The sequence below is a fragment of the Paramormyrops kingsleyae genome, chromosome 19 (assembly GCF_048594095.1).
Source record: "Paramormyrops kingsleyae isolate MSU_618 chromosome 19, PKINGS_0.4, whole genome shotgun sequence".
NCBI lineage: Eukaryota > Metazoa > Chordata > Actinopteri > Osteoglossiformes > Mormyridae > Paramormyrops > Paramormyrops kingsleyae.
Genome location: NC_132815.1, coordinates 17,683,684 through 17,695,781, shown reverse-complemented (window position 1 = coordinate 17,695,781; position 12,098 = coordinate 17,683,684). Strand labels below are relative to the sequence as shown.

Sequence of the window (12,098 nt, the reverse complement as noted above, 5' to 3'; positions counted from 1 at the left end):
ACCTAAGGAAATTTCATTAGAGCATTAAACATGATTTACAGAAATGTAAGAATATCTTTAGGTGTATATGTATGAAGCTTATGATGTGCTTTGAAACCTGTAGACTTTAGTACGTTACTCATACTAAATACGTCTTGGATATATATCTGTCTTATCTTGGGAAAAAAATTTTTTTCTTCATGAGAAATTCAACTTGCATGTATAGAGGTCACACATATGTGGTAGACGTGGAACTAATACAATAATATATACAGACCCGCGGAAACGTCACATTGGATTTATATATCAGCGGAGATATGAGGTTTAATTTCAGCAGTGTTCTTTTGACCATTTTCCGCTGCTCTGTGCTAATAAAAAGCTTTCCACAGTTGTTTCCAAAGGGCTTTTTTTTTCAGGAGCCATTGACTGGCGGTTAAAGAGGAGCATTAGGTATAGGGTGTCTGAAGCGGAGTGCGAACAGCTGAGAGGTGTGATTTCACAAGCTCGCTCTCCCTGTCACAAGGCTGATTGGGCTGGACAGGAGGTGCAGGAGAGGCCCAGGCTTCTAAAAGACACCAACAGGTGGGAGGCCGCTGTGGAGGGGGGCGGCGGGGGCTAGAAAAGGCTGGCCAGCAAGGCCTGCTCTGGACACAATCCAGGAGCCGGACGCAGATGAGGATAATGTTGGAGGAGGAAAACAGGAAAACAGGGAGGCTGGCAGGAAAAAAGATGTATTGGAGATTTTAAGCATTTAATTTGCAAAGCAATTCTGAATTCTGTAGAAGGAACAGGTACTGTTTTGGTCATTTCTGTCTTTTGGGGTTGTTACTTTTCTATCTTAAGATCACTGTTAATTCTAGCAGTCTGGTTTTGTGGACATGCTCTTTATCGGTTTTCAGTAAATTTTTAAAATACATGCATACCTTTATAATGTGTTTATTATATCTTTATAACGTCTTTATTAGATGAAATCCTAATAACGGGTTGCAATTTAAGTTATCAGTTCAGACGTAATAGTAATTAAACAGTTTCACGTTTTTTGTTACCTAAATAAGTGATAGAAATGAAATGATGATGAGACTGGCATTGCTCTGAAAATATTCAGACTAAAACCAGTAAATTGAAAATGCGCTATTTTTAAGGAGACCAAGTAATGTAAAAATCCCAAACATTTTCTGGGCATATATTTCAGTGTTTCATTGCTCAGGATACCACTCACAACATTCTCCTGAGTGGTTTTACTCTATATTGTCACATGTAATTGGAGTCTATAGGGTGATCTCAGAAGAGATCCCTGCCTCTTTCTGGGGACATGGAATAAAAAATATACACAGAATGACTTTTGACAAAAATAATGTGTAGATCCTTCTGTTAAGGAAATATAGTTCTTTGGAGAGTGAGCAGTATGTAATACATTAATGGCCTTTATCCTAACACATTAGATGGCTTCTCTACAGGATGTGAAAAAGAGCAGAATCTCACGGGAAAGGCTAGGATCAGGCGGCAGCTCTGTCACGTACGAAGGGGGAGCGGGAGGCCACCGTGTCCGGGTGACAAAAGTCTCCTTTGATCTGCATGTGGATCCCCTTGCTTTCTGGGTAAAGAAGGGCACGGATTGCTGCTCGGACGAGGAGCACTGAGAACCATTTGGGCCGTTAAGAGACACCCGGGGTGTATGGGGAGAGGATGAGGTCGACTTGCATGACTGCTCTGCTTGGGTGATGGCTCCCCTGCCTTCTGATTTAATCCACGGCGTCGGGATGCTATCTATCCAATCAGGCTGGGAAAAATATATATAACGGAAACTTTAAAATTCACAATGAGGTATGATAGTGTCATTAGTCTGCTATATAATTGCTCACACACCATTGTGTTAGAACTATTGGGGCTCCTACCATTTTAAAAGTGATGACTTGATGTGGCCACTTAGAACATGTAGTAATGTGGGTAACTTTACACGGTTTCAACACGACATGATGTTCGACGGAAAGCATGTGACGGATGTGCTGTGGCGGCAGGCACTCGTGCATGAGCAAATGCGAAAGGTGACCTTTCAGGGAAGGGCCGTTTTGGCCGGCCCGCTTAATCCTCCATTATGTCACCCGAACTGCACGTGGCAGACAACTTGCTAAGGACTGACTCAGCCAATCAGGTTTTGGGATTCTGTAGTAGTAGCCAATAGGAAATGAGCATAACTTCAGTCCAGTGAATCTGAATATGTTAGTGTAATTTTAAGGAGAGAATTATCATAAAGAAGAAATCCAAGAACTCAACTGGAAGCTGTCAAATTACTGGAAAGGTAGCATATTCATTTTCTACACCTGTTTGTCCTATGAAGGGTCACAGGCTAATATAGCTGCCGGTGTTGTCACACTACATGCCCTTTGCTGCTGTTTAAGGGATACTATGCTATGCTATGCTATGCTATACCATACCATGCTATACTTTTGCTATTTGTATTGCTAACTGTTAATTTGGCTGGCTCTGGTTTGGGTCCAGGCTCTCTAGTGTATTTGAAAGGATGCATTGTGTCTGGAGCCAGGGCATCCAGTTGTTGCTCTCTGAGATGACATGCTTCCTTATATCCCCATATGAATAAGTCAGTTATGGAATGTAAGGAAGTGTGTGGTTTCGGGAAGGACTTGAGCTCCGTTAAAGAATGCCTTCATGCCTCAAAACAAAATAACGGCGGGAAAGAACTTGGAATTCATCCTGCCAAAGCAGACACGACAGTGTGCTGTGGGAATATTGCTCCTTTAAAAATCCTGTCGTTTGTGAGTGTGTCTTGGAGTAAGGCTGCGGGAGAGAAAGTGATTGACGTGATAATGTGAGAATGCCAGGTGCAGATCGTGTCCCTACACAGAGAAAAGCGGCCCCCTGGCATCTAGGTTTATGCCCCCCCCCCCCCCCCGAGCATGTGCCCTGAGTGCACTGGGGTACGATGTGGACTCCCATCTCAAATCCACAAGGCCACTGGGAGTGACAATCAAAGTTAATTGGTAGAGAGCATGTGTAACCTATTATAGCTCATATAGCAGTGCTGCCCAATCTGGCCCCTGCCAGAGAGTCCATATTTTTGCTACCGGGAGCTGGGAGGAAGCAGAAGCATGGACTGTCTGTGGGTCCCTGAGGCTGGCATGGGCGGCAGGTGGGGCTACAGGAGTGGTGACCTCATGGACAGTGTCCAAAGGGCGCTGGAAGTTGAGCCCAGAGAAGGAGACGCGCTGGGGAAGGATATCTAAGCCCTACCACTTTATTCTCCTCCTTTTTTACTCCTACTCCACCTTTCACAATCCGTTTCTCCGGCCATGTGATACTTTTCAGAACCTAACCAAAGCACGGTGTCCTACATCAATTTGATCAATACTCTACTTTGCCTTCATTTTCATTCAGCTCGTCCTGTGCCATCAATATGAAATAACGTGCTAGTTTCAGAAGCATGCAAGGGTAGGGGGCACAAAGTGACACAGCAGAACATCGATGATAAACTCATCATTGCCAAAATTTAATAAAGCACTCAGTTCCTTTCCAGCGCCTCACCTTCCCTCATCATGCACGTCCTCCAAACCTACCTGCAGACTGACGTTCACATCATATTATTTAATGATCATCAACAGAAAAATGAGCTATTTTTGCTGCATCAGGTATAGATATTGACAACAATAAAAGGATCATGTCATTTACTTCCTGTTGGCTCTGTGACTTGTAGGGGTATCAATTCAGCCTGTTGCACTTGTTCCTCCTCCCTGTAGGTGGAGACACCATTGCTCCTGCGAGGCCTGAAACACTGAGGCTCCGAAAGACGAGCCCAGAGCCTCAGCTCTCTGGAGCAGCACGCCTTGCTGTGGCTGGTAAAACGGAACCAAGTCAGGTGTTTCAGTGAGGTTTGGTCCCCTTCAACCAGCTACTGCGCTGTGAATTCTGCCATCAAGCTCAGTAAAAAGCCATAAAGAGAAGGGTTTGCCTAACGGAGGACAAGTCATTCAAGACAGTAGAGAGAGGAGGTGGACAAGGTAGAACTGTTCAGTTATGTTGAATTTCTGCAAGAAGTGAATGCTGATGAAATTCAATATAGTGTTCATTAAAAAAAGGGGGGGGGGACAAAATCATTAGTTACTTTCAACTAGAATAATATAATATCTTTTTACTATGCAAACATGTACATTGTACATTTATCTAAATAAAAGAATCTGCAACTGAAAAGAATGGTATGTATAAATGGACTCTTGTTATATTTATTTGTAACAGCATCAAAATAAAATGCTTCCATCTCCCTCATAATCTGTCAAGAACAATAATGTGTAAAACAGTATGTCCTTACAGCAATGCCACTAAAGGAACTGAAAGGTGTTTACACAAAGCTGTCAAAGGTTCAATTAACATGTCCAGTAATTTTATCATTTAATACTTTAAGGTATATATGTATAATAAGGACATGTAACATAATTACTGCTGTCTTGTTTCCATTGTTATCATTATTGTTATATTTAACATTATTGTTATATTTCTTATCAGTAATTTTATCTATAACACTTTTGCAAAAAGAGCCAAAGCGACATTTATCCACATATATATATAAAAAAACGTTAATATACTTAATATATATAAATGGGGGGGGGGGGGGGGGGGGGGCGACGACTGTGAGCTCATCTGAATATTGGGCGGCTCCATTATGTTATAATTACGGCTTTGGTTTCCCCCCGTTGTTGACGCCGTGGATACGGCCTTGTACAGTAGTTGTCAGGGCACCTGTAATGATTTCTACAAGTGAACGCCAGTCATCATTGAAATAGCAATGTTCAAATGGTGACTGAGGGCACTGTAAACAAACAAACAAACAAACAACATCAATGGCACTTTCCGCAATATAACGCCTCCAAGAACCTTGTTTCCGATACCGTATGAGGAGACTGAATGACCTGATGACCAGGCTGAATTAACATGCTTAAAGATGTCATTCAGTAACCCAGAGTGGTGAATGCACGGTAAGGTGGAAAGCAAAGACAGCAACAGGGCTTGAGAAGCTAAATAAAATTTCAATTGCAATACATAACGCCAGAATAAACAGTAACATACACGCACAAACGCCAGGCAGATGTATAAATATCAGCTAGAATAAAAATAGTCCTAGCCCATTCCTTGAGCTTACCATTTATATTTTAGAGGGCTGTAAGGGGGCCGTCTATTTATTCACTCTTGCATTCCTCCATTCGTTTATTAATTATTGCTACAGGCAACATGACGCCATTCTCCAGAGCACCTCTCATCACTCACCCACGCGGTAGCGGAGTTCTTCCTACGCGGTGACTCGCGCCGCGGCGTCGCTCGCGCTCCAGCAGGTGGCGCTATCACGCGCATACCCACGCGCTCCGCTCTGCTAAACATGGCGGCTTCAGCAGAGAAGCAGCGGCCGAGGGACCAGCCGCTCCCTGAAGGTAGGTGCGTTTGTTATGCAGTATAGAAAAATAACGCAGTTATCGGACTGTCCGACTTTACCGTCTGCTTTGGTTTATAATAGTTAGTTGTTATAAGACTGTGTAAAGCTAGCTGTGGCTTACCTGTTAGCTTGCTAATGAGGTGCCTTGTGGGGAAGCTAGCTGTCATATTACCCGTTTATCTTTAGTTTCATTTATATTTAGGTGTTTCTGTAATGGTTAGTCATCTCATTTGTATTTCTTACACCATATACATCATTTAATCTTTATATTTCTAGTGAAAATGTTATGCACGTCTGATGCAATCCGGTGTAATGATAGCTGTTAGCCAGCATTGTGGCTAACTGGCATTACAAGCCTCACTTTATCTCTTATTTTGTTTTCAGGAGACGTGGATTCAAAGAGAAATGACATTTTACGTTCAAAAGTAAGTATGTTCATTGCATATTTTTATATTACCGAAATGTATAATTATTGTCCAGACTCCACACTTTATTCTGAATCCTTCGTGAAAGTTTGAAATTGAATAGTTAGCTCGCAGTCTGACGTAAAGATGCTTCTTGCCGGTAGAATGAAGGACAGGAGTTGAGCAAAGAAGAGAAACAGAGGCTGAGAAAGGAGAAGAAGCAGCAGAAGAAGAAGAAGAAGGATGATGGGTGTCCCTCGAACAGCCAGGCAGAAAAGCAGCCTGTAGCCCCTGGGTCATCGCAGGCGCAGATCCAGCAGGCTGCACAGACGCAGAAAGGTGAACAGGGGTCAGCTGGGATGCGGAATTGTAGCCTGCTGAAGGGAAACACACACCTTCCTCATTCTTTAACTTTTACATGGATGGAATTTCAGTACGTGTAGGGAGCACCAGAGGGGGGAGCTCTGTGGGGTTGATTCCCAACACTGGTTGTGTGTTTGCATATTCCCCAGTTCATGCTTCTTCCCACGAAGATGTGGTTGGGTGAACTTGGTGTATCTGAATTGTTGTGTAGTGTGTGGTTGTGTGCCCTGGAGTCGACTAGCACCAGGGCACACCAGGGTGCTTCCTGGATTGGGCTTCAGGTTTGCAGTTACCCAGGACTGTATATGGGTGCTGGAGAGGGCTGAGCGGTATAGGTCCAGCCTGTGGTGCGTTTCTCGAACAACGACGGAAGTTAGCATTAACGATGCATCGTACTATGGTAGTTCAAACCGTCGTACCACAGTAGTTCGAACCACGTTAGTTAGTTAGGAGTTCCGTAGTTGGAACTACAGTGGTTCCAGCGCTGATTGGTCAGACGCACGGCGAATCTACCGTAGTTTGAATTACAATGGTTCCAGCGCTGATTGGTCAGACTCATATATATTTGTGTCATCAATTTCTGTCAGTCACATAACGCCAATAATATGAAAATTAGCAATCGCGCAAAAATAATGCGACCCTTCTTGGAGTGATAAACAGAAGAACTTTTAGCTATGATATTTTTTGAAAGACGCTCCATCTGCAATTACATTGATTGCAGTTCATTGTGTTTCAGTTAAACTACGACCACTTACAAATTCCTGGTCTGATGTTGTCACTTACAGAATGTTAGTGGCTGACTGGAATATACAGGTGCGTGTAATATCCAGACATTACAGATGTAATTTCCCGAGTACAAAGGCATGGATTTGTATCTGACCGCTGTAGTGTCATTCTACTCTTCCATTATGGCAATGACAGCTGTCAGTGAATAAGGAGTACTACATCAAAATGCTGTACACTTTTCTAAGGCGACTGTTGTCCCTCTTAAGTTATGTGTGTAATGAAGAAACTGCACAACACCCAATGGTCTGCATAGGGCTACAAATACACACATGTATACACATACAAGGGATAATGATTTATTATTATTATTATTATTATTATTGGGTTTTATTATTTTCTATTCTTTTCTATTCTTTTTATTATTATTTCTCGTTTTTTCCCTATATATAGCGACTTGTACCATATGGCACACAACATCCTTTACCAAGCAATACACACTAACTGCATATGCCACTACAGGGGTGGGCAATCTTATTCAGAAAGGGCCGGTGTGTTTGCAGGTTTTTCTGGGATAACAGTTCAATCAGTTGCTCAAACCCAGTTGTACGACCTCTTCAGTCGATCGGTCCTCTACGTTCTACTCTAAGCACGGAGTTGCAGTGAAAAGCTTCGTGCCTAACGGCCCTTTCTGGAGAAAATTAGCCACCCCTGTGCTAATCAATACTTTGCAATCTGAGATTTGTCCCTATTGCTCACTAGACAGTTACGGTACTTATGACCAGAGACCCACACAACAATTACGTTTCAAACTACATTTTCAGACAACTTAACATTATATGTGATCGTAAGGCTAAATTATTCTTTATTAAACATTATTACATTTCTTTCTTACACAGTGACTATAAACTGCATTTTCCACCATCGCTGACGAATTTACATGGAACTACACTTCTAACTACAGCTCGCGAGCTGTAGTTCGAACTACACAACTTAACGACAGTGTTTGCGAACGTTCGTTCGAACTATGGTTTCGGGAAACACCTGCGTCATTTAACGATGCATCATACTACGTAAGTCCGCAGTATTGTTACCTATGTAGTTTGAACTATGGTTTCGGGAAACACCTGCGTTGTACTTACATAGTTCGAACGACGGAAGTTGCTAGCATAGTTAGCAACGATGGTTTCGAGAAACGCACTCCCGGTCTGTGACGTACACAGCTGCTTCCAGACTGTGTGGTACTGTTTTAGAGAGATACTGCAGCTGGAAATTTTTCCAGGGCCTGGCAACCTCCAAGAAATTACTGACCCTGCAAGAAAAAAAATCTCTGGTGCTGCCACTGGTACTGGATAGTTGTGCATTAATCTTGTTTTTAGTAAAAGGAAGAACTCACATGGAAAATATATTTAAAACAACTTTTGCCATTGTTTCTGGCAGTTTCACAGACTACAGCAGTGCTTTTTGCCCTTTACCGTTGTCCCATGAGGCACACATTGTTACAGTTTAAGTCTGGGCTACAAACTCCTCCTTGTTCCTCAGCCCCTGTATCGCCCCCCGCTTGTGATGCCTCCACACCTGCCGACAAACCTCCCAAGAATAAAGCAGAGCGAGCAGAGAGACGCGCGCGGCAGGAAGCGGACCGAGCCAACAGGCAGTCTAGAAAGGGAGATCCCGCCTCCCAGGTGCCTGTTGGCAAATCCAAGCCTCCCCCAAGTGAATCTCAGCCAGGTACAGGTGTCTTGGATGCCCTGCTGAATTCTTACATGCATGCTATTGTCCTGAAACGTTAATTTCAATATAGAATTATAGACATTTTAAATCACCTCCTCTACAATCTGCAATTTGATTGGTTCAGAGAGATAACCAGTCATTTTTCGTTCTGCTCTGTGAATTATTTTTTGTGAAAGTGAAACTCCACCGAGCTTGATTCCTCCCTGTTCTCTCTAGTGGTGAAACGACTGCCAGAACACGTTCAGGTGGATGATCCCGCAGCTGTGAGGAAACTGGCTAAAAAGTTGGAAAAGCAGCAGGTGAGGCTTCTTCCTGTATGTTTTACGTCCCTGGATTTTGTTTCTGAAGGGGAAAACCAGAATGTTGTCTGGACCCTGGGGCTTGTGCCAGTTTGCAGTATTTATTCTGATGCTAAGATTCCCATTCTGTTTTGCAGATCCCAGTGAGGTCTGAGTATGGCTACAAAGTGTCTTTATTCTCCCACTTACATCAGTACAGCCGTAAGGCACCTCTTACTCAGCAAATCAGGTATGGTGACAATGCCTACTTTTGACTGGATGTAAAAATCCTTCACTTCTAAAAGTAAAATGTCTAGAAGCCCTTCCCTCTTTTGTAATTGTTTTAGCCCTAGTGAGACAAATACGATGGGATTTCAGTGTACTTTGCTTTATTACATTCTTTAATAAACATTGCAGTGGATTAGGCTGCTGTCTGCCCGCGTCTCTGCTCTGGTATTGATTGCTTTTGTCTGCCAAAGCATTCCAAATATGGTGATCCACCCTTCTGTCGTGCGGCTGGGCCTGCAGTACTCTCAGGGTATCGTGGCAGGCTCCAACGCCCGCTCCATCGCCCTGTTACACGCCTTCAAACAGGTACCGACTTCCTCAGGCGTCTGCCGGCCTTTCAGCTCTATACCTCCATCCTCTTGATTCTCACCTGTTGATTTCCCACAGAGAGCTTTTCTATGCACTCATTTGAACGTAGTTTTTCTGTTTTGTGTTTTAGACACTAACATTAGTGGTAAAAACGAAAGGTATTAAACATCAGAAAGAACTGCCTGCTTAGCACTGTCGTGTTAATCTGTCATGTTCAGCCCCGAAGATGCTCTGTTTACTTTGTGCCTTGATTAAGTGGCCCCCCATCTTTCCTGTAGGTTATCCAGGACTACAGCACCCCTCCCAACGAGGAGCTGTCCCGAGACCTTGTAAACAAACTGAAGCCCTACATCAGGTATGAAGTAAAACAGCATTCGCTTTTATGTCATTGGCACTCAGCTAACTACAGTCCCAACTTTAACAGAGGTAATCAGGTTATTTCATGTTTTATTGCTAGTTAGTTTTGATTCTGTATATAAAGACTGAAAGAAATCTCATGGCGCTCATAGAATATGTTATTGGTCTTTGCCTCTTCCCCAGTTTTCTCAGTCAGTGTCGCCCCCTGTCAGCCAGCATGGGAAATGCAATCAAGTACATCAAAAAGGAAATCTCCAATATTCCAAACAGTTTGAGAGAGGAAGAGGTGAGTGACATGTTAAGCTTGGAAAAACGGTGCAAAACGGTGTAAATAGGCATTATGACAAGAAATTAACACGTATTTAATCTTTTATTACAGTTAATGTGTACTTGAGCACCAGTTATCAGTCCCTGTGTATTAGAATGAAGAGCTCAACATGTCAGTGCTTAAACACTGTGGCTTTCACAAGGACTCCAGTTTCCTCCCGAAGACCAAAAACTGCAATTACTTGAATTTGTGTGTTTAAATATGCTATAGAGTTGATGGTTGTATTACAGTGTTTGTGGTACAGTCTTGTCTGTTTATGGTACCAGCTTGGTGTAGGTCATTCATTTTGGTTACCTGTATGTTGTTTTAACCAAGCTGGCTGCATTACTGCTGTTGCAGGAAAAATTGTCCCCCCATTTGAAAGTGACTGTGCTTCACAGGCCAAGTCCCACCTGCAGAACTGCATCGATAATTATATCGAGGAGAAAATCAACCTGGCGGCCAAGGCCATCTCAAAGTTTGCCATCGAGAAGATCAGTGATGGCGACGTCATTCTGGTCTATGGATGGTAAGCCCCGGCTTAACGCTCACGTTGGCACGGTAACGGGAATGCTGCAGCCGGGTTCATATTGACATCTCAGAAAGGAGTCACCTGCAGACTTAACGACATGCAGGGGAGCTGAGCGTTACAGCTTTTCCCCCGCAGTGTTCATCCCTGATCCGTGCCTCCCTTCCAGCTCATCTCTGGTCAACCACATCCTGTGTGACGCTTTTGAGAAGGAGAGGAAGTTCAGGGTGATCGTGGTGGACAGCCGGCCCAGGCTGGAGGGCAGGGAGGCCCTGCGGAGGCTGGTGAAGATGGGCATCCGGTGCACCTACGTCCTCATTTCTGCTATCTCCTACATCCTGCCTGAGGTGCCCCTCCTCATTCTTCTGTGCCTCTTCCCCCATCACAGGAGAGAACACTAATATCAGTGTACATAACCATAAGAAATGGTTGTAAACTAAACAAAAGGCAAGGTGGCTGTGAAACAGAACCTAAGAGATGCTCATCTGCAGCCTTTGTCACATGCTGAAGGAAGCGCAACAGCTACTTTCAGCGTCTGCAATGCCAGCCTTTCGAGATTTGTTGATTCAAAATATTAGCATTGATGCATTTTCAGCGATAATGTCAAACTATGTCAAGTAATTGTGGCAATCCTAGTTCAGTTTTAGCAAAAAGTGTACCAAGTTTGACGTACTGCAGCCTTAAGTGGTGTAAATTGCCAATGAATAAACATTTTTTGAAGCTTCATGATCCTGCAATGCAGATCTTGTCCACACCATAAGACCTAGGAATCTTTAGTGACATTCTGTATCCCTGTGTTCCCCAAAGGTGTCCAAGGTCTTCCTAGGAGCCCACGCACTCCTAGCCAACGGCTACGTGATGTCGCGTGTTGGGACGTCCCAGATCGCCCTGGTGGCCAAGGCCTACAACGTGCCTGTGCTGGTGTGCTGCGAGACGTACAAGTTCTGCGAACGCGTGCAGACGGACTCCTTCGTGTCCAACGAGCTCGGTACTGCCTTGTTTGCCTAATAGTGTAGTGCAGTCATTTCTTAGCTAACCACCACTTTATAAAGTTTCAACTTAGTCAACCTCTGACCTGATGGCACAGGAAATGACACCCACTGTGATTGTCGTCTAGATGACCCTGATGAGCTCATGGCCACCCGGAAGGGGAAGACACAGCTGGAGAACTGGCAGAACGTGCGACTGCTGGGCCTACTGAATCTGGTGTACGACGTGACGCCCCCCGACTTCGTGGACCTGGTGATCACTGAACTGGGCATGATCCCCTGCACGTCTGTTCCAGTGGTGCTCAGGGTCAAGAACGTGGACCAGTAACCCCAGCTCCCCCCCATCTGTGTTGTACACAGTGTTTCCTTTGGCAGAAATAAAATTATTTCAAATGGCGTTA

At 43.9% G+C, this 12,098-nt stretch overlaps 1 protein-coding gene across 3 annotated transcripts; it reads left to right on the top strand.

Annotated features, from left to right (window-relative positions):
• The first annotated feature begins 465 nt into the window (after positions 1–465).
• Positions 466–12,094, top strand: eif2b4 (eukaryotic translation initiation factor 2B, subunit 4 delta). 3 transcript variants are annotated; one of them, XM_023799478.2, is made up of 15 exons: positions 466–770; positions 3,732–3,992; positions 5,213–5,414; positions 5,801–5,841; positions 5,985–6,159; positions 8,449–8,637; positions 8,857–8,939; positions 9,077–9,168; positions 9,398–9,512; positions 9,794–9,870; positions 10,056–10,158; positions 10,581–10,708; positions 10,878–11,055; positions 11,516–11,696; positions 11,826–12,094. In XM_023799478.2, the coding sequence occupies exons 3-15, from the start codon at positions 5,363–5,365 to the stop codon at positions 12,023–12,025; spliced, it is 1,614 nt and encodes a 537-aa protein (XP_023655246.1). In that variant the 5' UTR covers positions 466–770; positions 3,732–3,992; positions 5,213–5,362; the 3' UTR covers positions 12,026–12,094. The 3 variants fall into 3 exon arrangements, with proteins under 3 accessions (XP_023655246.1, XP_023655272.1, XP_072559175.1); XM_023799504.2 differs by lacking the exon at positions 3,732–3,992; XM_072703074.1 differs by lacking the exon at positions 466–770 and having other exon boundaries at positions 2,601–3,992.
• Positions 12,095–12,098: the final 4 nt, after the last annotated feature.

Bases quoted from the DNA above. Each gene is read 5' to 3' on its own strand.
- eif2b4 (XM_023799504.2), top strand. From the start codon at position 5,363: ATGGCGGCTTCAGCAGAGAAGCAGCGGCCGAGGGACCAGCCGCTCCCT. The intron at 5,415-5,800 runs GTAGGTGCGTTT...TTTTGTTTTCAG, and splicing joins GGACCAGCCGCTCCCTGAAG to GAGACGTGGATTCAAAGAGA. The intron at 11,697-11,825 runs GTACTGCCTTGT...ATTGTCGTCTAG, and splicing joins CTTCGTGTCCAACGAGCTCG to ATGACCCTGATGAGCTCATG.